The 27,597-nt window shown below is 40.4% G+C and overlaps 1 protein-coding gene across 1 annotated transcript; it reads left to right on the forward strand.

Moving 5' to 3' along the window:
- Nucleotides 1–27,597, forward strand: soat2 (sterol O-acyltransferase 2). The gene is made up of 15 exons (XM_079579287.1): nucleotides 1–135; nucleotides 2,326–2,378; nucleotides 3,692–3,879; nucleotides 3,956–4,009; nucleotides 5,540–5,647; nucleotides 7,279–7,561; nucleotides 13,277–13,352; nucleotides 14,028–14,112; nucleotides 14,181–14,226; nucleotides 14,832–14,961; nucleotides 15,121–15,218; nucleotides 21,546–21,644; nucleotides 21,746–21,881; nucleotides 23,224–23,369; nucleotides 27,515–27,597. Exons 1-15 carry the CDS (start codon nucleotides 57–59, stop codon nucleotides 27,569–27,571), a joined length of 1,638 nt encoding a protein of 545 aa, XP_079435413.1. The 5' UTR covers nucleotides 1–56; the 3' UTR covers nucleotides 27,572–27,597.

The raw sequence follows: 27,597 nt of genomic DNA on the forward strand, positions 1-27,597 counted from the left end.
TCCATCGCAGCCGCACACGGTAGAGCTCCGTGCCGCGGACCAATCTGAGGGTAACCATGACAACGGCCGAGCCAGCCAACCGAGTGTTGCGCCGAAATCTCAGCCTCCGCGGCTCCGATGACATCTCCGGTCTGGGTATGTCAGCGCAATATTAAGCCATAATGCAGCGGGGGAGGACGGGCTTTCATCATGGGATCAGGCCGGAGACTATGTTAGGTTTAGGTCCAGAGAGGCTGGACATGAAATTATTGGTTCGTCTTTTGGAGGGTAGCTTTAGAAGAAGAGCCTGGGTTTGACTCCTTGGCCCGGTGGGACTTTTCTATGTGGTGTTTAAGAAATGGTTGTGATCTGGGGTTTCTGCTGTTGGTCAGGTTTAGGTTCAGAAACACCATGTGCCCAAAGAATGAGATCACCAGGTTATTCCATCAATAGAAAGTCCAGATCTGAACCCCATCATCAATACAAGTGTGACAAATTAATGTAATACTAGATCTTTTGACATTGCAGAAGCTTATTGAAACAGTATAATCAAAGCTAAAGGCGGTCCAACCAAATATTAGAGCGGGTGACTTTATTTTTGTTGCTACTTTTTTTTGGTCAGGCAGTGAACTTTCTCCCTGTGCCTGTATATGGTACTAAAAATGTGTACAATATGTTCTGGAACTGGGACACTCCTAAAAAGAGATTACAAATCTCAGTGAGTCTTTTGGGGTTAAATGTTAAATGTTTTTAAAAAATATTTAATGAATAAATAAAATTATACTTAGTTCTACAGTAGAGTTAGATACAGACGGCATCTCGTCATAGAAGGGGCGTTGCTTTGTCAAGGGGGAAAATATCACACATATGGATAATATCTCAGAGCAGATTGTTCAGTAGAAGTGAAAAAACGGCAGTCGTAGCTAGCGATTGCTAGCCGTTAGCATTATCATGACGCTAACATGTAGCATCGTGTTAGCATCTCCGTTATTCATGTATTTATGTTCTGTTGAACCACTTTGCTCCTCTCCATGTCTTTGTATCTTTATTTAGTAGAAAACTATATTCATAATTCAGCATTTGTTAAAGTAGTTTTTGAATAATTAGAGAAAGTTTAGATTTTTCTCCATATTGTTTTCCCCCTAACTGTTTTCAAACATGACCATATATGGGCGATTCAAGAGATGCCGTCTGTACATCATGGGGTTAGCAGCAATAATAAACTAATGGAGATTTTAAAGAGTAAAATACTGGAGTTATTGTTCATATTAAAGCACTTGGACACCACAGTGTATTAGAAGTATATTTAACATTATTAGCTCAACAGCTTACCGAGTTATTCCATGGCTTTTTTCTCCACTTTTTACACTGTTTTTAGCTAATGTTAGTCTATGGAAAATGTATGCTAACAGCTGCAAAGACGGCGGATCTCCATGGTAACAGTGGAAGTTTTTATTATTAATACGCCATCACACCCTTGTGGATTATACATTTACTTATACACAGTATATGTGTAGCTCCTTCGTTGAGCCGTTGCTTTTTATCCTGGTTCAAGCATCATTTAGTGTCTTGACTCTCGTCTGTGTCGTGAGAGTCTTTTGCTGCCAGGATTCGCTCAAAGGACGCACAGAAGCTTGTCGTGTATATAATCGACCTGGTTATGTGATGATTGAGTCGCGGGTTTCTGTAGATAGAGCCGAGCCTCAGGGGTCTGACAAAATCATTCACACAGTAATTCATCTCAATTCAGCAGCCATTGGGTTTCATCATGCCATTCGTCTTTTCAAATAGAGTGAAACTGTTTTATTTTTTACTAGTTTTTAATGTGCTTCATTAGAGTAGGGTGGCGAGCAAGGGCAGCTGTAGCTGTGATGCGTATCATAAATTAAGACAGTTAAATATAATGGGCCCACTAATTTCAGTGACTTTAGTTTGGGTTTAATCTTTCGCCCGACTTCACTTCACTTTACAGCCCAGTAATAACATGGAAATAGGCAGGACAAGTTTATTTGTAGGGCACCATTCATACGCAAAGTAAAGCACAGAACAAGGAAGTGTCAAAAATACATGAAATTACATAGAAATGAAAAGGAATCACTAAAACACAATTGATAATGTGCTGTAATTGTTTTCTGAGTCATTTATTGAGTCAGAGCTGGGTTTGGATTAATCAAATAACCATCAAATAATGTGGGTGTCTTGTTCCAATGCAGTTATCATAAGTAACATGATATTTCTATGATATTACTGGGATGTAAAAGTTCAGATCCTGATCTTGTTTTACCTCTACGTCTGTATTAATATTATGCATAATATGTAAACTAACCTATATTGTAATTTTCTCAGAGTTGAAACAGAGTCCGGATGAGGCTCTGCGGTTGTTGCAAAAACATGTTCAGGTGAGAGTTCTTCCCTTTGGTCTGAGCCAGGGCTTGACATTAACATCAGCTTGTGCATACTATCCACACACTGATAGATTTTTTTTAGAAGCGAAGGAGGAGGGGCTGAGACACTCTGAATTTGCAAAGAGAGTTTTATTTACAAAGTTACCGAAGCGTTTGGACGCTATGGGGGGTCTTCATCAGGGTAAGTCCCTGATGAAGACTCCATAGAGCAGGGGTGTCCAAACTTTTTTTCAGAGGGCCGCATATTGAAGTGTATACGGTGTGGAGGGCTACAAATCGGTGGTCAGTGCAGTGAAAACTTCAACAGAGCGCGTTTAGCAGAGTTTTAATCCATGTTCCACACCTTAAAGGGGCTAGATGCAAGTTGGCCATTACTACTCACTACTGCCACCTCAGGTCATACGTGTAGCTGCACCTTCTATATTCTGAACTGCCGTGCATGACGGCACTTCAGACCCGAATTAACACGTTTTTGAGTGACAGTGCAGGATTTTAGAGGCATTTGTGGTGAATAGGTCTGGGCTCATGCTACACCTTAGGACATTGCTGGAACATTTTTAAACTCCGTATAGTCCCTTTAATTTAGGCTAGGAACTTAAAAAACAGCTAAATCCCAAAATAAAAACGAAATTTGTTGTAAAAAGTACAATTTCTAGCAAAGTGTGCCGATTCAACATGAAGCCTGAGGGCCACCAAAAATTGATTTGAGGGCCGTATTTGGCCCCCAGCCGCACTTTGGGCACTATGTACGTTTTTTTTAATTTACTCTGCTTCTACGGTGATCCAGCGAGCACTCTGCCTCCCCTCTGCTCATAAACAATTTATAGATTTCTCTTTTGGCTAGATATTCACATATTTTAAATCCATTGATTAATCTAGCCTACAGAAAACAATAGGCAGCATTTAAGTGCTGTGGTCTGCAGGACAACACCTGCTGGACGTCCCAGGACCAGTAGCAATCAGTGGGTGATAGTTCTTTTTCTGTGGCTGTTCCCTCACCTGTTCAGAACCGCTTTTTGTTTTGTATTTTGTAGTGATCATCATTTTGTTTTGATTCTGTCTTTAGTATACTGCACTTATGGAAAGCATATTGGCCCTGCAAACGCTGAACAGATAAAGGATGATTGATCCTATTATACTAAAAAGTAGCAAAACTTTATAAATTGTGGCGAGTCAACACATTAATTGAGCAGCTACGACAAACCACTGTGACCGATGAGCGATAGAGTTAAAGTCAAGCCCTGGTCTTAACTCTCCATAGCTGTAGAATTGATACAATCACTGTCTCTCTCCTCGTCTTTCTTTAGAAACTCAAAGGGGAAATCCTGGCCCAGCTCCAGGACAAGCTTAACGACATCGTAGACCGAGCCCTGTCTGAGTCTGTTCAGAGCTTGTCCCAAATCCAGCCACATCAGAATGGAAAGGCGGTCCAGGCACCGGTCCAGGCACCGGTCCAGGCACCGGTCCAGGCACCGGTCCAGGCGCCCGTCTCCAGGTAAGAAGTGCTGGGACCTGACATGTTTTCGAGTCCGATAACATCAAGTCTAATCCTCTTTTATGCTCGGTTTCAGAACAGAGAAGAGAGATGGTGGAAAAGTGTTTCTGCCCCGAATGTCTCTGTTAGAGTAAGTGACATACAGTACATTTACTGCGGGGTCTCCGATCTTTTCTCTCCTACTTTGAGGGTGCTTCAGGTGTTCTGCGACTGGCAGAGGCACCCGGGACACAAAGAAAGAAAATTAATGCAGTTCACTGCAAAAAGTCACCTAGAAATTAGCAACATTTTCTTTCCATAAATTTGTCTTTGATTTAGATTAAGAAAAGACAACAAGAGCACCAGCAAGCCCATTTAGCTAATTTTGAGTGCGATTTTCTTAATTTAATTTTTTGAAAACTTGCCTCATGAACAGATTTCTTGAAATTAGTAGCACAGAAAATTGTACATATTTCTAGATGACTGCAGTGTTTTTACTTTTAGCTACAAATCAAAAATTACCATCTTAAATTAGATAAATGACTTTGTTTTGTTGGTTTGAACTAATCTAAGATCAGATAAAAACGCTATTGCCAATTGGAAGAAGCAGAAATCCCACTTTTACTTTTAAAAAGATATTTTTTTGACTTGACATTATGCAAAATTATCTGAATTAAGAAAAAATTGACGATATGAGGTTTAATCTAAGAACAAAGAACAGACTCAAACTTAAAGCAGAACTAAGTAACTTGTTTACCTTAATAAATCCCTTTCGCAGTCCCTCTGGGGGTAACACAAGTGTTAATGGGATGATTGGAGGGTCTTTCATCTCCCCCTGGTGTCTCTGGCCAGAAAGCCACAATTGCAACTTGCCTGCACCGAGTTGGAGCCACCAATACACACTAATAGAATCATGAAGAAGAAGTTAACAGGCTAACGGGCAGAGCTAACTGCGGGCTAGCGCCACTTAAACAGTATTTACAACCAAGTTTGAGTGAAAAACATTATCTCCATTGTGTAATTGGATGTACAATATCCCTCTCTCCCTTTAATGAGTACAAAAACATAACGTACTACAACATGAGTTACTTAGTTCTGCGTTAATTCAAGTAGATTTATTTCTTCTTTCTTCCTTAAGTTGATTATTCTTTTTCCAATGGTCTTATGCCATTTGTTGCTTCATTATGCAACATATTCCGAATGGAACGTTTCTTTTAAATGGCCATGACCAGAAAAAAGACATATTTGGTCATTAAAAAAAAGGATCTCTACTGTACATATGTGTAAGTAAAATTAGGATAGGAAGACACCACATCTTTGAGCATTAGTGCGTTGAAATCTCAGTTAAGATAAAAAAAAAAGTCCTTTATTTTAAGAGGCAAATCAATGGAAAATGTTTGAAAACCATTGGCTGTTAAAGTGTAAGATTGTAAAATACGAAGAGAAAGAGGCCAATTCTTTTTAATCTGTAAAACTATCACTTTAATATCTCACAACAGTCTTCTTTAGGGAGTGTTATTATCCTGGTGCTATGTTGTATGAATCTACAGCATTTTCTGCTATTACTTTAACTTCACTAGCACAATTTTATTAAATCTTTAATCAACATACAGCACCACAGTCTCAAATATCGCATATGCAAACCCACTACAAACACTAATGTATAACTTCCTGTTTTCAGTGAACTGTTTGAAATCAACCACATCCGCACCATCTACCACATGTTCCTGGCCATTTTCCTCCTCTTCGTCTCCAGCACTTTGATCGTGGACTACCTCGAGCACGGCAGGTCTGTCGCCCCCTCACACACGCGTCAGAACACATGTCCCGCACTGACAAACTTCATGACCCCGAACGTCACCTCCAGCGAAGTTCTGTTCCCCGGGAGCCGCTAAAACTTCTCCCTTTATCTTTTTTTGGTCCGCCTAAGCCTCGTTCCTCCCCCGCCGTTTCCCGCCTTCCCACTCATCTGGAGAGCGAAAGATAGAGCAATCGTCCCCTGCGAGGTTTTGCGAAGTTGCTTTGGGCAGCCGTGTAATGATGTGAGCGCTGTTTCGCACATGCAGGGGTTGTGGGTTTAGGCCTTTTTTCCATTTCTCAAGCGCCGGCGGGAAAATCCTCTGTGAAACTACTCAATGCCTTCACCTAAGTTAGAATTGACTTTAATACGGTGAATAGACCCAAGCTGGCAAGAAGCACTCACTCTATCCAAAATGTTCCCTTTGTGAATCCGCTGCAATAGGTTCTGGATGCCTAGAGGCTCTTTTATGTGGAAAATGTTGCCCTTATTTTTAGCTGGAAATGTACATCTATTGTTAAAACTATAGAAAATAGAAAGGAGAAGCTGCGTTCGATCCTAACGTATGCAGACAGTTAGCAGGGAGACTTCAAATCATGAGCGGTCCAGATGTTTTCAGCTGTTGTCAACCATCGACCACATTTGGTAAAGTCAAAGCCTAGTTAGAAATCATTAATCCATGTACTGACGAGAGGCTGATATTTGGGGATTTGACGACATCATCCTGATATCTCTAGGACCCAAGTGATAGACTTTCTGTTTTTTTGCATTGGAAAGAGCGAAGTCAGGGCAACAGTATGCTCATGCTAACGGCAACTAATCTAAGCTGGGACAGAAACTATGATTAAATCACCTAAAGTCTATCCATCCATTTTCTTCCATTTTTCCGTTGCCGGGTCGTGGGGGCAGCAGTTGGAGCTGCCCAAATCACATTGCACCAGCCCCTTATGGCTCCTCCTGCAGGTGATGGGTCCACAGAAGGACGGCGTTATGGTTCTAACCAGGCCTGTTGGTCTCTCATGAGGGGCTTCTGAACCACTCTTTGTCTGACCCGTCACCTATAGGACCTGTTTGCCATGGGAGACCCTACCAGGGGCACGAAGCCCCCGACAACTGAGCTCCTAGGATCATTCAGGTGCTCAAACCCCTCCACCGCGTTAAGGTGGCGGTTAAATCACCTAAAGTAAAACAATAAAATTAGCCACTGCTGGAGTGGCCAAGAATTTATGTTTTTACAAGATTACAGACCAGACATTTGGAGAAATCTGCCAAAAATATCGTCCGAGTACATCGGCATTGGCCAATAAAAATCCCCAAAAATCAGCATCAGCCTTAGAAAAACCCATATCGGTCGACTTCACGTACAGACCCCTTTACGATTTTACTATAGATACATATTAGCGTCTAAAAGTGTCCTCTGAGCCAAATGCTAATACAAATCAGTTTCTGCTTTTTGTGGGCCACTAAACTTCATCTTCGTCCACAGAAACTATGTAAATGCAATGAAAAGGGCAAAGCATATTCCTCTCCATTCGTTAGTACTGGGGAGTCTCCCTGTATTCATTTGCATAGGGATAGAACACTCAATTTATTTGTTGACACTGTTGTCTTTATCTTCACAGGCCGGTGTTGAAGTTTGACCTGCTCTTCTTTGCCTTTGGGAATATCGGGACAGTCACGCTGACCTGGATCTTCATGTTTGTCTACACTCTAACTGTCCCGTATCAGTTCCTGGTCTCCTGGAGCTCGTTGTACCACGCGACCTCCTGGAAGCTGGCTCTGAATGTGGCCGCTGGTGTGGTCCTGTTTGCCGTCCAGTTCTGCATCCTGGGACTGATCCCCGTCTGTGTGGTCGTTCACTACCAACTGCCTCCCGCCTCGCGCTTCATTGTCATTCTGGAGCAGGTGAGTCGAGACCGTTCGGATTAAAGGATTCACAAAACAGGAAAGAAAATACTGAATTATGTAGTGTGGAACTTTTGGCCGCAAGGTGGACCAACTCACAGGGGGTCATTTACCAAGAGTTTGAGAAATGTGACCCATCCTTCAATGTAAGGACGACACTGACAAAAATGTATATCTCAATATCTTTGGAGACTTACTTGATATTTTAAATATATTTTAAATCAGAAATAGCCCAAAAATGTGCTGCAAAGATCTTCATTTACATTGCTCTGTCACTCAAAAGAATAAATGTTTTGAATTGACCACAAAAGAGAAGAAAAAACGCTTTCCACATTTTTCTCACATTTCCCCTTCATTTTTGCCCACTTTGTATTTTCCAAATTTTTTTCTACTTTTTTCCCAATTTTCCCCAATTTTTTCCCAATTTTTACACTTTTTCCTAAAATTTTTTGGAATCCACCCAGACACAGGGACATGACAACTGCAAACAGTTTGCTTATCTTTATTTGGAATCATCAGCACAATAGGTACATCCGCTCCAGCACTTCCTGTGTCTATGCAATGATATCTCATTGAATCTCATTCCTCTTGTTCTGGCACCTTAAGCCACAACAAGACCACATTTTAGTTGTAGTTTTACACTTATAATCACTAGTTTTAGTTTAATCTTATTTCTCATGATCACTTCCTGCCTCCAGCTGATGTCACTGATGATGTAAACAGCGAAAGGGTCTATATTCACAGCTTTGGTCCAAAGTTCTTCCAAACTTGGATGTGACAAAGGAAAATCTTATTTTAGTTTTCCACTCAAACTCTTGAAGGACTGGACTTTTTTGTTATTTTACATCCCTCCCGCAGTGTCTGTCCTTGATAATTATGTTAATTTCCAATTCCCATCTTCCCTGAAGTATTCTCTGTGTCTCCCTGTCAGAGTAATTTATAAGCATAAGATGTGTATCTAGTATTATTTGCTCTTTGAACCCCCACTTGAACCAAGCACATTTTCTCCAGTTTGGCTTTACCCAAATCTAAAAGCTGAAAAAAAAAGCATCAAAATAGCGATGAAAGCAAGGATGAAAACGCAACAAAAATGTGACAAAAAAGCAACAAAAATGCTACAAAAAACCTACAAAAACACAAAGAAAAAGTTACAAAAACGTGATGAGAACATGAGAAAAAAGCGATGAGAAAAAGCAACAAAAAAGCTACAAAGGAGCGACAAAAACCTGCCAGAAAACCAACAAAAAAATATGACAAAACCACAACAAAAAAGCTTATAAAAATGTGACAACAAAGTGGCGACGATGAGACAAAACAGTTGTGATCACTTGTGTAGGTCTTAGCTTTCAAATGAGGCATTACATTTTTGAAGCTTTTAGATTTGGGTAAAGATGAACTGGAGAAAATGCGCTCAGTTCAGGCGGGGGGTTAGAGGTTAATGACTAAATTAATAAAATAATCTTCTACAGTGGAGGATGAGACCTGTGAGGAGATCAAATAGTTATTATTTTTTAGTAGTCCCACAATTGTAGGTATTTGTAAAAAATCTTTGTTTGGAAGATCAAATCAATCAGCTTCAATTTATATCACACTTGCTCTTAAAGATTAGGCATAAGATAAACAGATGGTTATAATATAGTAAGCAATTTACATTTACACATTTCGGTAGGACTGGGTACAGTTATTTTTTTTATATCAGTAATTAAGCGATACTTGATTTTCGATACCGATACCTGAACAGTACTTTTTTCGATATCTTTACTGAAATATGTGTCATATAGAACAATAAGACAGATTAATAGTGTTAATCAATTCCTTTTCCTTCCATTTATATCATTTGAGGAGAAACATCCAAGAAACTTCCTTTAACGACGAAGGAGCAGAAAAAAAACACTTTCCAAGTTTTCTTATTTTTTAAACAATTGTTTCTCCCAAAATTTTTCCCGCCTAGATTTTCCAAAATGTGTCATTTTTTCCTCCAATTTGTCTTTGTGTCATTTCCCCAGTTATCTCAAAATTACTATTATTTTTTCTCAAAATTTTATTTTTTTTCCAAAATTTGTCCCCACTTTTGCACAAAATTTTCCTTTTCTCCCCCTCATGTTTTTTCTAAAATTTTCAATTTTTTGCCTAATTTTTCCCAAAGTTACCACCATTTTTTCCCCATTTTTTTGCACTTTTTTCCTGTTTTTTTCCCCAACTTGTTCAACACTATCAAAACTTGAATATATAGATTTCATATTTCTTTCCAGTACCTGCTTTTCAATACTTTCATTTTTTCGACACCAGTAGTACCTAAACCAGACTGGCATTGTTCAACGGTACCCAGCCCTACATTTCAGTGGAATGAAATTTACTAATCCTTTGGTGGAAAGACCTTTTTTCCACTTTACTTTAGTCTGTTCTCAAAAGGGGATGGGGATTTCTGCTCCAGCTCTGGTGCTTCGGGCGATAACGATGAGATAATAATAGTCTCTTCTGTAGCACTGCAACATGCGCCGCCATTGTTTGTTTTTCAAAAAGGTTCACTCAGGGTTCAGTCTGTTTAAAGTTGTTGTTTCCAGCCGTGATTTAATACCCACTTATAAAAGTATCTTAAAGTCACTCACACCTTGGACTAAAGCTGACTCTATCTGCATAATGGGTTTATATTGGAGGAGCAGAAAAGGAGCATGATGAAAAGACGGCGCTCCCGCTTCCATCTGGACAGCGATCAAAGCGGCGCACATCTGAGCGTAGCCAGCGTTTCAACATCCATGAGCTAATATATTCTGCACGTCCCTTTTGTTTCAGCCGCCAGTGTCCCCAGACAAACTTTAACCCATCTGCAGGAGAGAGAGAGTCCCCAAAGGCCGAGCGCGCACGAAAGTCAACATCAGACGATCGCATTTACAAAGACATTTTCGCCCTTGTGTGGGAAACCTTGCAAAAGCCCAAATTGTGTATTCTGCAAGTTCAAAAGTTGCTTTTCTTGAAATCAATACGTGGGAACTGTATTTTGCAGAGCCCCCGGAGGTAAACATGTCCGATAGCAAAAAGGTTGCTTTAACCGATGTCTCCACCTCAATAAAAGTGTCCTCAGGCACAACACTGAAACCTCTTTTTGCCCCCAGGCTTTAAGACCTGAAAGTAAACACTAAGAGCAATTACTAGTCACACCAACTAAGCAGTGCACAATTACATATTCATTATTGAAGGTTCATTTTACCTAAGTTGTCAAGCAATTTATTATGGTTAAGGTGTAAATTATTGTCCCGCAGAGACACCAGGGATATTTTATCTCCTTCATTTTGACGGACAGGGTTGTAAATCCATCATGAGCTATTTTTACCTGTCATGAATTAATCTCTCATTAAGGAATTACAATTTCCAATGACATCACGCATTGTTCCGGCGGCCATTTTGAACACCAAAGTACAATGATGCTGTAAATGGTAAATGGTCTCAACTTATATAGCGCTTTTCCACCTACATTAGGCACTCAAAGCGCTTTACAGCAAGGATCCACTCACCCATTCACACTCTCATTTATACATCAATGTACGCAGACACTGTACTACAACATGTGACAATATCATGTAACAATGACATAAATAATAAATAAGTAAATATTGGCCAAAAAACTACTGAAAATGGACCAGAGTCCGAACCCAAAAGCACCACAGGTCTATGTACCATTTCTGTTACTGTAAACTACTCATCATTTAAAGACATAAAGGTTTAGGCTAAAATTTGAAAGTTTGTTTGATTTTACCGCATGTAAAGTACTATATATAGATCTATATGGCTTTACTCTCACATCTTTGGCGCAAACAAAAACGAGGATATACACACTACAGGAGCAATATAAAGGTCTAAGAGCAAGTCTGGGATTTTTCAAGTCTTAGTTCTAAGCTTTGAATTTCCTTTCAAGTTACTTAAGGTTTTGCAAATGAAATCTGTTGGTGAATCCAAGTAAAGTGGCTATTTTTAGGGCATTTTATTAGCACTGGAAAAAATGCCATCTTGTCTCGGATAAACGGCTTGGAATGTGCTTGAATTAAGACAATTAGTGCTGATTTGGGCTGTCTTGAAATAAGATGCCAATGGAACGAGCATTAATTCGCTTAAAATGACAGGAATTTATTTATACACTTCAAATAAGACAAAACGTTAAAGGCAAAATAAGTCCAAACCTTCTCAAAATCAACACAAATGCCGATAATTCATGCACATTTAAGTCATTTTTGCCAAGATAAGACGACATTGTTCTAGGGCTGGGATGATCCACTTTTGTCACGATCCGATACATGTCACGATACTCAAGGGGCCGATCCGACCCGTAATACGATACAATAGGTAATTATGATGTAATGAGTAATATGTTTGCAGTAACACAAAATGTAACAAAGTGTTGTGCAACTAGAAACAGTGTATGATAAAAATGCCTCCAAACACAAGTATTGAAAGTATTGCGATACTTGATTAAGTATTTGTTAGAGAATTAACAATGGCGTTCGAGAGGATAGATGAAAAATAGGCAGCTGTCTGGATGTCTTTAACTGCTTACATCATCAGTGACATCATCTGGAGGCAGGAAGTGATCAAGAGAAATAAGATTCAACTAAAACTAGCGATTATAAGTGTAAAACTACAACTAAATAATGTGGTCCTGTTGTGGCTTAAGGTGCCAGAACAGGAGGAATGACATTTGAGACAATAAAATAAGGTTTATCTGATATTTCCAACAGTTTGACATTTGTTTATCGTTACTATGACAACAGCTACAATAGAAATAGCTTCCTGCCTCCAGCTAAGCCGGGAATGTTTACAAACAATTAAAGGGTCAATACCAATGGGCGCTGGCTGCTCTGCTTTATGACCACGACACTGGGGGCCGCCATTGCTCCGCCATTGCTGTAGTACCTCCATATCGCCACTAGGCCCCCATTGAAAAGCATTGGAGTTTAGACACCTTGAAAACAACTTTAACGCCTGGTTTCAATTTTTTCAACACTAGACTAGGCTAGATATTCCTCCTGAGAAGAATTTTTGAAATCTCGTACTGAATGAGGGTCGGACTGTTAGCATTGCAGCAGCGCGAGCTACACGTCACGCATGCTTTGTCAGAGCTGGGGAGGGGGAGTCTGTAAATCCTCCATGAATTCCCCCACGGCCGTGGTCATTATGGTAAACGGGGAGGAGTGAGCATAAGACGTCCATTATTTTTTACAGTCTATGGTCAATACAGGAGAAGTCTATATACCATCGGTGCGGGACTCGGAGACATGAACTCGAGACATTACGCTAGTCCTACCATTCAAGTGTGTCTATGCTTCTACAGAAAAAGGATAAATACCCTCTCAGTGCGTCATACTGATACGCAAGCAAAACATTCAGTAGCTGACAGTCAAGGCAATGACAGAGATAGTGCGACTGTACAGCTTGACCCAGTAATAGCAATTTAATGTTATCCTCTAACAGTATTGATCCTGATATTGCAAAACGTATTGCGTTCCAAATCCAATCCGATATCTTGTCCCAGCCCGAATATTTTCCAGTCAAGTCACGTCACGTCGTCAGGTGTTTGACTCAAATCCGACTCAAGTCCAAGTCCGCGCCTCTCTTACAAGACGAAAGGATCACCAGACGCAATGCATCTGAAATGATTCCATTACAGAGTCACACAATATGTCACTACATGCAATCCATTCCCCCTTTCTCTTGTTTTCACAGATTAGATTTGTCATGAAAAGCTACTCGTTCTTAAGAGAGTCTGCTCCCATGATTGTCAACAGTCCGCCGAACAAAGGTAGGGGCTTGTGTTGTGTGGAAATCAGGTGCTTCTACCTTGAGCCGAGCCATTACTCACTGTGACACATGAAAAATGACTGAAGCAGAGCTCAGCGGGCAGCCTCCCATATGGAATAGTATACAGTACATTACTTCTCGCTATTCCCATAAGGATTTAATGAAAATGAGAATCTACACCACGCAAATGTTATAAAAACTGCAGTGTCCCTCGTGAGACTAGTTCAACGCGAGAGAAAATGACAGCTTTTAACATCAAAGTATGGTTTTAGTGCGGTAATAACCATTAGCTCCAACGATTAAAATCAAGGCAGACATTTTGTGCTAGTTTTATCTGCAGGAAACTGAAGCCAAACCACAGCTATTGCAGAATAGATTAGGGGTAAATTGCCTTAACGATTTAGTGATCAACTCTCGTTCCAGTTTAGTTTAAGCACTGCTGTTTGCCAGATGAATGCCGTCTCACTGCACCGTAAAGCACTGTGTAAATAGCAATACAAATGGAAAATGGAAGAGTTATGCTAAGCTGCCGGACAACATTAAAGCTAAAGCACAACATAATGCACTGCGCTGTTTATCCGATGTAAATACTTGTCTGTTTTCATGCTTCCCTTCACCCTCTCATACTCCATTAACTTGTTGTTGATGGCTCTGTTTTGTTTTGTTTTAATTTAAGGAGAAAAACCCAGGACTCCAACGTTTTCTAGTTATCTTTACTTCCTCTTCTGCCCAACGCTGATCTACAGGGAGTCATATCCCCGGTTAGTGTCCATTTAATACTTGTTCATTTGCTTCAAACTGCGACTAATGAAATGGTCTGTTTTTGCAGGAACAGCCACATCCGATGGAACTATGTCGGGGCCACTGTTGGCATGGTAAGATGTTGTCCTTTTTAGACATATCTAAAATACAATTGTGACGATATAAATGTCTGTGTCGATAGAATCATTTTTGGAATATAACTGACCTTACATCACATGAATTATCACATTTTAAGGGTCTATTTTCTAGCAGATCACTCTGCCGCTGCATAGCTTATACAACCAGGAAGCTGATGCTGCTCAAATATAAGTTCTTTTAACCAAAATGATTAAAATGATTCTATGGACACAGACATTTATATCATTAGTCTGGCGTTGTAAGTGATTTGCTTCAAGTGCACTGTGAAGTCAGACTGTTTTTAATGCAGGCTAGCTGATATCGTAGAAATGTGCTAGCCTTGTACTAGCCTAGCGCCACAAAACTCTTCAAATATAAGTATGAATTACAAAAAAAATATCTCCAGAAATCAATAACACTCTGGATAACTAGGAAATTAGGCCCTATGTCAAAAATCCTGAAATATCCCTTTAAGACAGTTACCATAGTTATGGCCATTAGATTCACCTCAATATGAATCACATGGATGCAGCCTCACTGGGTTACTTAACGAAATACTGTGCAAAGGTATAGACTTGAGCTTTAATTGCTGTGCTTGTAGATCCTGCTCTGCCTCTTCTATGGCTACTACATCCTGGAGCGCCTCTGTGTACCAGCCTTCAGACCCGACAGCCGTCAGACTTTCAGCACACGCTCGATGGTGCTGGCTGTGTTCCATTCAATCCTACCTGGTAAAGTGACACGCATCACAATCACAGCCCTAGAGACGTCTGTGCAGTCGTTTCATTTCACAGATTGCCGGCGCATTTGAAAGTGTTGTTGAATCGATAGTTGAGTAAGTGCACGTCTCGGTTGCATCTCTCATAATAAAAACCCCCTGTGTGTCTCAGGTACGATGCTGCTGCTGCTCTGCTTCTTCGCCTTCCTCCACTGCTGGCTCAACCTCTTTGCTGAGCTCATGCGTTTCGCTGACAGGATGTTTTATCAGGTGAGATCTCCTCCACGGCAGATTGCCTTATTACACTTATGATAAATGTCTGAGGCCTTTGTTTTTGAGTCGGAAAGAATTGCCTAAATACTTCAGAGCAGAAGGATGGTCCCTGGACAAACTCAGCATGTTTATAATAACATTTTCTCACCCCGTTGATGCATTGCACAAATCGAGAGTGGTTCCTTTAAGCTCTCTTTCCATCAACAGAAAGGAAAGAAATGTTTTTACAAGAATCCTGTCAGCTGACTCCTCTGCCTTTGTGTTTACACTACTGGAATAGAATTAGTTTCATTCTACGATCACGTCATTCTGCTTCTGTTTGTTCTTGCGTCATGTTTGAATAGAGTTGCAATGTAATCAATTCAACTCAACGTTGCCATAGAGATGGCATTAATAGTACGCCACGTTGTGCCACGTTAGAAATTATTTTCCATAGATAAAGCAACATAGAAAACTTAAAGGGACTAGATGCAAGTTGGTTATTTTGTACTCACTACTGCCACCTCAGGTCATACGTGTAACTGCAGCTTCTATAATAAGATCATGCGTGACGGGACTTCGGACCTGAATTAACACCTTTTTGAGTGACAGTGCAGGATTTTAGAGGCAGTTGTGGTGAATCGATCTGGGCTCATTCTACACATTAGGACATGGCTCGAACATGTATGGGAAGGAAAATACATTTTAACATCTTTAAACTCCATATAGTCCCTTTGAGAAAAGAGCAGTGGGGACAACTCTGCTTACTGGTGGATCACTCATTTTGCTTTGAGATGCCTTAAATAAACACACCTTGCCTTGCCTAATTGTTTATCTAATATTTAACTTAAACACACTGTAGGGTCCAAAGCATAGATATAACATGCAAGAGATCGATGATTAGCTATTCAGCTCTATTCATAGTAATGATCCCATGTAGCCTGTGAGATTAACATGGCTGCTCTATCTCCTCCTACGAAGCCTGTTCCTTAAAAGGGCAAAAAAGCGGCTGTGAGCTACGAGCCCCTACAGTGCTCCAGAGCCTGTCAATCATAGATTTAGTGCTGTACAACTTTTTATTGATGTTCAAAACACAGCGTGGTTAAAATATGATTCATAGCCCATCCATCCATCTATCTTCTTCCACTTGTCTGTTGTCGGGTCGTGGGGGCAGCCGTTGGAGCTGCCCAAATCACATTGCACCAGCCCCTAATGGCTCCTCCTGCAGGTGGTGGGTCGACAGAAGGACGGCCTCATGACTCAAACCGGGCCTGTTGGTCTCTCATGAGGGGCTTCTGAACCGCTCTTTGTCTGACTCTAGACCCCTAGTCACCTAGACCCTACCAGGGGCACAAAGCCCCGATAACAGAGCTCCCAGGATCATTTGGTCGCTCAAACTCCTCCACCACGTTAAGGTGGTGGTTCCAGGAGGGGTGATTCATAGCCCAGCGTTGAAAAAACGCAGAAAAAAATAAGCTCTTTGACCCCAGGCTTGTCAACAGTGCAAATGAGGTCCAAACCTACATAGGGATCCTGTTTACCAAGTGTCTTCTTGAGTCGCCCCTGGCCACCAGGGGGTGGTATTACAGCAATCACAGCTCCCCACCATGAGGACCCAAAACTCCAGTATTTTTTATTCTAAAATCTGCATTGGTATATCATAAAGGAATGCCTCAGAAATCCAAAAAACTACATGATCCATTCTTATACTAATCCCAAAAATGACTTTAATCTTGAATCGGCTGCAGGATGTTAATCATAAACTTTTCTTTGTTGTGTTAAATGTTAACAGAGTATCACTGGAGTTTACTCACTTTATGAAACTTTATTTACAGGAGATGACTTTTGATCTAAATAAGTCTAAGTTTATGTGTTGTTGCCAGGAAACCAGCAGCTATGACTCAATGAGCCGGTATAATGCTGCACATTTACTGCTCAACTGTAAAATCACAAGTTAATGAGTTGTTTAAGAACTGCATCGGTCTGATTTAGATTAGCCATTAAAGGGGGGGTATTATGCAAAATCGACTTTTTCAAGCTATACATCATGTTATTAAGTCATTCCCTCATTAAAAACATGCCTGAAGTGTTGCCTTGGCACATTCACGTATTTTTGAGTAATCTGTAGAAACTCTGATGGCGGCCATTTTAGGGATAAAACGCCTGATTCCTTCAGGAAACGCCCTCGACCTCCAGGATACGCCTCCGACCTTTCGTCACCAGCCGAGTAACCAACCACTGCTCCTCAGCAGAACCCCCTCCCCGCAGTGTCTAGCCCTAAGATGTAAACAGTCATCATGGAGGATTAGCTTCATGTGTTGTGAACCGGAGCCACAGCAGACTTTTACAAAGACACACATCAGTGTTTCTGTTACCGAAACACCCAGGATTAAAACCGGTGACAAGAACACTTATTTCAGTGTCTGGTTCTGCGCTGGGCCTTGATGATGCACAGAGCCTCCGGAGAAAGCTAATGCTAAGCTAAACCTCGAGTCATCACGTGAAAACGAGAAATATGCACAAATAAAGTAAATAAAACCACCACACACATAAAGAACCGTTTAACAATGATCACACACGGAGCCTGGCTTGTTGATTTGGAAGTTTATTGCTCACATTTCATCTACAATGGGTCATAGCCAAGTGGTTTTCTCCCGGAGCTAACAAGCTAGCCGCGACAAGCTAACGAGAAAATTCACTGAATACAAGCAGCATATTATGCATTGAAAACGTCACTAAAACAGGCAACTGCTTGAAGCAGCCTTTATGATGATCACACACGGAGCCTGGCTTGTTGATTGTGTAGTTTATTGCTCACATTTCATCTACAGTGAGTCGTAGCCGAGTGGTTAGCCGCGACAAGCTAACAACCTTCACCTTCACAACATTCATTGAAAACAGGCAGCATATTATGCACAAATAACGTCAATAAAGCAGGCAACTACTCGAAGCAGCCTTTACAATGATCACACAATGAGCCTGGCTTTACACATTTGTGGTTTATTACAGACTTTTCATCAACAATGAGCTGTAGTCGATTATAACAAGCTAACGGGTAACCTCGAAAAAACATTGTCCACCTGCACAGATAATGTCCGTCTTTTGAATCGTATGGGCTCCTGCAGATCCTGGTGTCGTCCATGGGGGTACAGTTAGAGATCCATAGGGCATGGCAGATGCAAAGAGATAGCCTCCAAACAGCAGTTATTTTTCAGGCAAGAGCCCCTTCCAAGCGTCCGGTGTGGAAGGTTCGTCTCCAAATAATATCCTGTGTGGCCATTGTTCACAAAGTGATAAACAGTAGCTCCTTTCCAACAATAAAAATTAAAATGCACCGATCGTAGTTTCAATACTGTTGAGACAACGAGCGCAGTGTTGTTGTGATGCCACAGACAGCGTGTGGAGGGGGCGTGTCTGAAAGGGTCAGAGGTTCTTAAAGAGACAGGGGCCTATTTCAAGTCATTTGCTACCGCCATTTTGAAAGAGCAATTTTATACAAGGCAGTTATTCTAATTTACTGCATTGACAGACCAACAGAAGGTTTCGTCATCATTGTAGTGTGCTATAGACTGGTGCTATGTGGCTGAAAAAAGCATAATACCCCCTCTTTAAAGCTTTGGTTTGAAGTGAAGGCTAACATTAGAGCATTATTTGGTCTTGTCTGTGTTTACCAGAAACCTCAGAATAGGCAGGTCTGTGATGTGGGAACGGTGCAGATCAGCGTAAACAAGAACCAAACCTATTGTAGTTGTTGTTGTGCTGCTTTATCAGGACGGTTATTAACGTCAAAGTGAAAGATTTGCAGCTCATTCAACACAATCAGAGCAAATTATGTATCATGTTTATTTAAAGTGACATATCACAGCTGATCTCCATGGTAACGCAGGACAGGCGGCACCATAGAAATCATAGAAATTACTTTTTCCATCTGAGCTTGTTCCTGCAAATACGTTTGTTAAGTGGTGACGTCACAGCTCTACGTGTGCGAGAAACTACAAAAAGCTCTTTAATACCACAATAAATGTTTCTGAAACTCAACAGAGAGTTACTGAACATACTTATTTATCAGGCCTATTAGCCAAAAATGCTGCATCTACTGTTATAAAAGTAATATTTACCAAAATCGATACATCCGTGCAGCATTTTTGGCTAATGAGTCTGAGAAATAAGTAGGTTCAGTATCTCTCTGTTGAGTTTCACAAATATTGATTGTGGTTTTTAGCAGTTTTTTCTCACATATTTGCCGGTCTGCCAGGACCTGGAAGTCGTGACGCTACACTAAACAAACGTAAGCACATGTTTTGTTTGCCATCGAATCCCAGACGAGCGTTCTATCCCCTTGGAAATAAATATGGAGGCCAGGCGTAATACTAAAGCATGGCGAGGTATGGGTTGTCCGTTTCATGGTACTTATATAATTTCTGTGGTGTCTTTATCATTTAAGGTGGGGTATTATGTTTTGTTTTTTCAAGCACATAGTACCATTCAAATATCAGAAACAACTTCAAATGATTTTCCGTCATAGCAACACTATTCTTGACACTGCGATTTCACCTCTGTCTCTTTAAGAAAGGTTAGTGCTAGATCGTACGCTCCAGAGGGACGGTCTGCTGTGAAAACATGAGATATCACGACACAAATTAACCTCTTACCACCCGCCAAAACCAAATCCATTCTCTCCTCTATGCCATTGTCGTCACTTTTTATTTCCCTTATGTGTTTTTGTCACTTTTTTATTACTTTTTTGCTGCTCTTCTGTCACTTTTTTGCTGGATTTTTGTCTTTTTTTGATGGATTTTTGTCATTTTTTCTGCTGGATTTTAGTATTTTTTTGCTGGATTATTGTCTTTTTTGCTGGATTTTTATCTTTTTTTTGCTGGGTTTTTGTCTTTTTTGCTGGATTTTTGTCTTTTTTTGCTGGGTTTTTGTCTTTTTTTCTGCTGGATTTTTGTCACTTTTTTGCTGGATTTTTTTCTTTTTTGCTGGATTTTTTTCTTTTTTTTCTGCTGGATTTTTGTCACTTTTTTGCTGGATTTTTGTCACTTTTTTGCTGGGTTTTTGTCTTATTTTGATGAGTTTTTAAAAAAAAAATTGTCGCTTCTTTTGGTCACTTTTTTAGCTTTTTTTGTTGCGTTTACATCCTCATTTTCTTCTCGTTTTTTGCCTCTGTTTTGAAGAAGCTTTTAGATTTGGAGAATTTGGAGAAAACATGCTCAGGTAGGAGTTAAGAGGTTACGGTTAGGGCCAGGGAAATGGTTAACTTTAGGGTTAGGATTAGGATTATTTGTATTTTTAGACAAACCAACTCATAGGTCTATACTCCATGAGCACTCCCCCTTCAGTACGTTGTGTTTGTTGTTTTTTAAATGTCTTCTTTTTTTTTTTTGCATACAGAGTACAGACAATATATAACAAAGGGGTTTCTAACAAAAGTATTTAAAATAAATAAACTAAAACCTAAATCTGCAGGGGTGGGGCTGTGGGCTGAACTGAGGTAGAGAACATGGGAGGGGCCTTGTCCCCGGGCGGAGCCTCGTCCCCTCCAGCAAAACAGCAGGACAATGGCTGCTGGCAGGAGATTCAAAGATTACTCAAAAATACACTGGAGGCATGACTGACACACTAACATGATATAAAGCTTAAAAAAGGGATTTTTACATAATACCCCCCCCCCCCCCCCTTTAACATCTCATAAGAGGATGTTTAGTGGCCACTGGATGTGGATCTGACCCCACAAAGAGCAGAAAGTGATTTGACTGAATGTTAAAAATGTTAAATGATGTATTTTCCTCCCCCTACATGTTCCAGCCATGTCCTAATATGTAATGAGCTCAGACCTGATCACCATAACTGCCTCTAAAATCCTGCTCTGTCACTCATAAAGGTGTTAATTTGGGTCCGAAGTGCCGTCATGCACAAGCTGAATATAGAAGCTGCAGTTACGCATAAGGCCTGAGATGGCAGTAGTGAGTATAAAATCATGAACTTGCATCTAGCCCCTTTAAAATAAAATCTCAAAAGGTCTGTACATTCAGTAATGATCTCTAACTAGACTTTGACCTCACCTTTATGTGGGTCAATGGTCAATGGGTTGATAACAGCTGAAAACTATTGCTAATGGCTATAGGAAAAATACACTGACATGACTGATCAATGTCTATCTATATCTATCTAAATGTTTGAAATGACCTAATTAAACCAAATTGCCTTTTTGGCTTGCAGCACTTCATACACTGAGTTTCAAACACAGCTTCTTTCAGTCTCCAGAAGACTTTTTATATTGCTTTATGTTAGGCCTGTTTTTGTCACGTGACTCACAGAAAATGATTTTTGTCGTGCTTACAGGACTGGTGGAACTCTTACTCTTTCGCAAACTATTATCGAACCTGGAACGTGGTGGTCCATGACTTTCTCTATTATTATGGATACAGAGACTTCCTGTTGGTAAGAACTCTGTCGTAATAGATGAAAAAGCATCACAGACAGAAAGCATATTGTTTTGAAGTGCGTCGGCCTCTGAACCTGCGCGCCTGTGATCCCTGCAGCTGTCCAAGAGGAAGTTCCGACCAGCTGCCATGCTGTGCGTGTTCATGGTGTCCGCCTTTGTTCATGAGTACGCCTTGGGAATGGGCTTTGGCTTCTTCTACCCCGTCATGTTTTTTCTCTTCGCCATCTTTGGGGGTAAATATAACACACTTTGCTCAGAATGAAAACAAGATACATATTTGATGAGAGAAAAGGACGGGGCCCTGCACCAACTGCAACAAGGACGGAACATGAAGAGAAAAGTTGGATTTAGTTTTTCTGGAACATAAAGTGGAGCCTTAATCTCTTAAAGGAACAGGCCATCGTTTTTCCATACTGTGAAATGTTCTTGCCTGGGCTTAGACGTGTTGATACGTACCTGTCTGGTCTTTGTGCGTGCACGTGGAAGAGCGTGGTAGCTTCCAACTTCACCCCTGTTTGGAGCTATACATGCGTTTCCAATGACATCACGCATAGTTCCGGTGGCCATTTTGAATGCCGAAGTAGAATTATGCAGTACTACAACATGTAACAATATCTCTACTCAGGATGAAAATGAAAGACAACTGATTGACAGTGGCATTTTTATGTACCCGTCATCATTGCTCAAGACAATAACAGTAAAAACAAGGCCCCAGAGACGCACTTTTATGTGAAGAAACCAGCAAAGACGTAGCAGCTCTGTCTGTCGAGCTACAGCAGGATTTACTAAAGATCTGCTTCACTCTGAAGACTAAATGAACACATCAAAGAGAGAAAAGAAAATCTTTCTCTTGGATTTTTACAGTTTGTCATGTCAACAGAGTCTCAGTCTGAGTCAGTGTTTAACCAGCTCAACACACTAGCATGCTACTGGCTAGCAACTGTCAACCATTGGCTTCAACACGATAAACACATGTGTGGCTCACATTTATGAAATACTACAGTAACAGCTCAGCTCTGACCTTTGTCACATGTTGTATCCAAGGCTAAATGTTTAGAGTGTGGTTCAGGGCTTTCTCCTTGAGAGGTCAGAGCTGAGCTGTTGAAGCTAAATGCTAACCAGAAGGAAGCTAACGTTTTGAGCAGTTTAAACACTGACTTCTTCACATAAACGTGCGCTCTCTTGGGCCGTCATTTTTATTTTCATGTTCTTGAGCAATGATTACGAGTACATAAAAATGCCCCTGTGAATCAGTTGTCTTTCGTTTATATCCTGAGTAGAGATATTGTTACATGTTGTTGTACTGCATAATTCTACTTCGGTATTCAAAATGGCCGCCATAACAACAAAAGCCACATGACTGAAAGGCCTGTATTGGAATATGCTGGGAGAGGCCAAATGCTAGCAAAATCTTTAGTCATTTTGCGTGACTGAGCGCACGCACAAAGACCAGACATGAACGCATCAACTCGTCTAAGCTCAGGCAGGAACATATCTCAGTATGTAAAAATGGTGGCCTGATCCTTTAAAATATGTTTCTTGTGAAAAAAACCGTTTCATTGTTCTTTCTTCTAGTGCTGTTTAACTTCGCCATGAACGACCGGCGTCAGAGCCCAGTGTGCAACGTGCTCATGTGGACGTCTCTGTTCCTGGGACAGGGCGTGCAGGTGTGCCTCTACAGCCAGGAGTGGTACTCTCAGATCCACTGTCCTCCAAAAGGGGTATGTGCTCCTTTCAATTACGCAAAATGGCACTTGAGACAATCAGGCTTTTAGGTTTCCAATAACTATAATGTCCAGCCGATACGGAGTGAAAGTCTCCTGGCAGCCGCACTCAATACGAAACTGCAAATTTACAATATCATTCTCCAACTTATTAAAAGCTCTGACAGTCTGAGCATTTTTTAATTTGGCCATCTTCCATTTGCTAATGTAAGTGTTTGAGCTGCACGTTCTTTGAGAAATAACATTATAGTTTAACCTCTATCTCCAGTTCAGCCTTACCCAAATCTAAAAGCCTGAAATTTTGTCACTTTTTTTGCTGAATTTTTGTCACTTTTTCTCCAGTTTTTTGTCACTTTTTGTCACATTCTTGTCACTTTTCCGCTGAATTTTCGTCACTCTTTTTCGTCAATTTTTCTTCTTTTTTGCTGATTTTTTGTCACTTTTTTGTTGATTTTTTTGTCACTTTTTTTGCTGAATTTTTGTCGCTTTTTCACTGAATTTTTGTCACCTTTATACCACATTTTTGTCACGTTTTTGTCACTTTTTCACAGATTTTTTGTTGCTTTTTTGCAGATTTTTTAATACTTTTTAACAGATTTTTTGCCACTCTTTTACCACATTTTTGTCACTTTTTTCTGCAATTTTTGTCACTATTTTACCACATTGTTGTCTCCGCATCTCCCCCTGGTGTCTCTAAAATGTCGATTTTCCTCCCCTTACTACTAGTAATGTCTTAATGTGTAAAATGACCTCAGACCTGTTCGCCACAACTGTTTCTAAAATCCTGCGCTGTCACTCAAAAAGTTGTTAATTCGGGTCCGATGTTCCGTTATGCACGAGCTTAATATAGAAGCTGCGTTTACACGTTAGACCAGAGGTATAACGTGCGAGTATAAAACATCGCTACAATATTCAAGACAGTTTTCGAATATCTCAAGTTTTTCTCATATTGTGCAGCCATAATTACATTTGCAATTTTGATCCGGTTGCTTTTGTTTTATTGTTTTGTTCATGTCACTGATATTCATCTGAAAATGACTGCATGTTGGTAAAATGCCATTTTTCTCGTCCAAAAGCATTAGAGACTAATAAAGTAAGCAAAAAATATAGCCAAGAATGCAAAACACATTGGCAAACTGTTCAGCGTTTGGCAGCTATGATAACTGAAGCAATTAAGGCTGGAATTGTAGAGTGAAGTTTCATTACTCTAAGCTGACTCGTTTGAAATATAAAATCAATAGCTGGAGAAAAAAAAAAAAAGAAAATTAAGAAGCATGTTCATGTTTTCTCAATTTAAATTTCCATTTCAGGTTTTGCTGATGTAGAAGTTTATTTGCCATGGTCATGTTCTTGTGTCTCTTGTGCGACAGTGAATATTTACAAAGGAAACCGATACAGAACATTATGATGTAGTGGCCGCGTAATATTTGTTTTTTCATGGTTCAAAGAGCGTTCAAACACTGTCACTTTGTACTTATTGGCAGCAGTTTCATATATATCTGCACCTGAATGTTGTTTTTACGAGAACATCAACAAACAGCAGAATCATTCACCTCTAAACTGCCCTGTGTGCCACACGTATGTCTCTGTTGCATCATTATCTGTCAAAAATAATGTGCTTTTCTGTCCAGTGTCATTGAGTTTGCTTCCTGCGGCTGTAGTTGTTGTTTATCTCACCTGGCCAAGTGGTTTTCTGACCTGCTTCTGACTTTTGGCCTGCTGTGCTCCAGCTTATCCAGCTTTTGGCCATAAAACAACATTGTCAGAGGATGCCCTTAACCTGTTGCTTGCCGCCCCCTTGATCAGAGGGCTAGGGTTAGGTCTAGAGTCCGGGATTAGGGTTAGGAACGGCAATGTCATGTAAATTGTGTTTCACTCACACAGATTTTACACATAATTTTAATCAATCAATAGCTTTGTATAGCCCGATATCACAACAGGAGGTGCCTCACAGGGCTGCACCGAACATTAAGGCAATAAAACAGAGCTGTAAAGTAACAATGTAAAGTTCCGGTGAATTAAGTATCCAAGCAAACATGATGTCCAAAACAGTGTTGCGTCAAATTGGGGCCGCTGTTTCACTCCTTTTGCAAAGTTATGGAAACACTTGTGGTGTCTTGGTGTTTATCACAGAGCGTTTTAGCATCAACTTTCCCAGTTTTCCAACCTTTATTGCAAAGGTTATTGACATGTACATGTTAAAAATGTACTTATACAATAATTTATGCTAAACTGACATTTTCAAAATGATCTAATATCACATTTTCTTTGAGTTAATAAACAACGATTTAAAGTCACTGTAGGTAATGTAAACAGGTGCTGTTTACATTTTGCACTATATTCCTGCAGAAGTTGATTTTGTTCTACTAAAACTAGGCTTTTGCCATAGTTCTTCTTCTGTTAGATTTATTGGCAGTTGGCCACCAGCGTCGGGGCATTACCACCATTTTGCCATAGTTAACATTTATATTAATGTAGCATAGTATTTGCATAGATAGAATCAAATGCAAATGTATAGGCTACCGAAAAAGAAAATAAAGTAACTTATAAGTGTTTCACACTTGACATCGCCGTGTTTGGCTCACGACTCACGGGCACTTTTTCATTTTGTCCCTCAGAGACAAAAAGTTTGGGCACCCCGATCTAGACAGACACAACCGAGGGGGAGTGGGGCAGGAGACACCATGTGAATAGTAATGAACAGACTCCAGATAAAAGAATATCATAATACGACAAAGTCTGCAGTAAGAAGAAGAGGATGGCGCTCAGTCTACTGCACGTCCCACAGCAGAGTTCCTCCTGAGGCAGCTTTACTTCGGGCTGTGGGTCAGAGCTTTACCGAACTGACCTGATCATAAGCTAATTCGAAGAGGTACGTTTTAGCCTAGTTTTAAATGTAGGGACTGTGTCGGCTTCTTTAACGTGGGCTGGGAGTTTATTCCATAAAACTGGAGCTTAGTAGCTGAACGCTCATTTGAAAGCTAAACCAATAACTTTTTTGTCACTTTTTTGTCGTGTTTTCGCCACATTTTTGTCACTTTTTTGTCGTGTTTTCATCACATTATAGTTGTGTTTTTGTCACTTATTTCTCGTGTTTTCACCACATTTTTGTTGTGTTTTCGCCATATTTTTGTCAGTTTTATGTCGTGTTTTCGTCACTTTTTTGTCGTGTTTTCGTCACTTTTTTGTCATGTTTTCATCACATTTTAGTTGTGTTTTCGTCACTTATTTGTCGTGTTTTCACCACATTTTTGTCGTGTTTTCGCCATATTTTTGTCAGTTTTATGTCGTGTTTTCACCACATTTTTGTCACTTTTTTGTTGTGATTTCGTCACTTTTTTGTCGTGATTTCGTCACTTTTTTGTCGTCTTCTCGTGACTTTTTGTTGTGTTTTCGTCACTTATTTGTCGTCTTTTCACCACATTTTTGTCGTGTTTTCACCACATTTTTGTTTTGTTTTCGTCACTTATTTGTCGTGTTTTCACCACATTTTTGACGTGTCACGTTTTTATAACTTTTTCATTGCTTTTTTCTCACATTTCTGCTATTTTGATGCTTATGCTATATTTTCAAGCTTTTCGATTCGGGTAAAGCCAAACTGGATAAATGTGGTCTGTTCAGGTGGGGGTTGAGAGTCAGGGCTCCTTCTGCGTCTCGAATACCTTGACGTCATGTGGACACAATCTAGAACTGTGAGCCCCGAAGGAAACGTGTCCCTGTCACACATTGAGCGCTAATGCTGTCATTTCCTTTCGCACCAGCTTGTATTTGACAGAGCAATACTGTACTGAAACCCCTGACCGACATGATTTAACTCTTGAAAAGCTCAAGACCCCGATCAGGACGTCCCAGATGTGGAGGATTTGTGACAGATGGGTTGCTTGTACTTAACACACTTCCTCCTCCATGAACTACTGTCTGTGCTCCTCTCATGCCACTGTCGTCACTCCCTCCCTCTCAGTCTCCCTCCTATGGCTTAGCACAGATCCCTGCAGTCTAATAATAGAGCGTCTATAAAACAAGATTACACGCTGGTCATAAACACAGGGTTATACATTATGCAGTTAGAGAAGCATTACAGATGACAGATAATGTGATTACCTCCATCGGGAACGTGTCACGTGTGTTTTTTCTCCCCGCAGGACGGCTTCTGGGAGATGGTGACGCCGCGCTCCTGGACCTGCACCTACCACCAGTGAACGCTCCGAGGCAGATGAACGAGGAA

This window comes from Gobius niger (assembly GCF_951799975.1).
Source record: "Gobius niger genome assembly, chromosome: 20".
Classification (NCBI taxonomy): Eukaryota; Metazoa; Chordata; class Actinopteri; order Gobiiformes; family Gobiidae; genus Gobius; species Gobius niger.

Bases quoted from the DNA above. Each gene is read 5' to 3' on its own strand.
- soat2 (XM_079579287.1), top strand. From the start codon at position 57: ATGACAACGGCCGAGCCAGCCAACCGAGTGTTGCGCCGAAATCTCAGC. The intron at 14,113-14,180 runs GTTAGTGTCCAT...CTGTTTTTGCAG, and splicing joins TACAGGGAGTCATATCCCCG to GAACAGCCACATCCGATGGA. The intron at 14,962-15,120 runs GTAAAGTGACAC...TGTGTGTCTCAG, and splicing joins GTTCCATTCAATCCTACCTG to GTACGATGCTGCTGCTGCTC.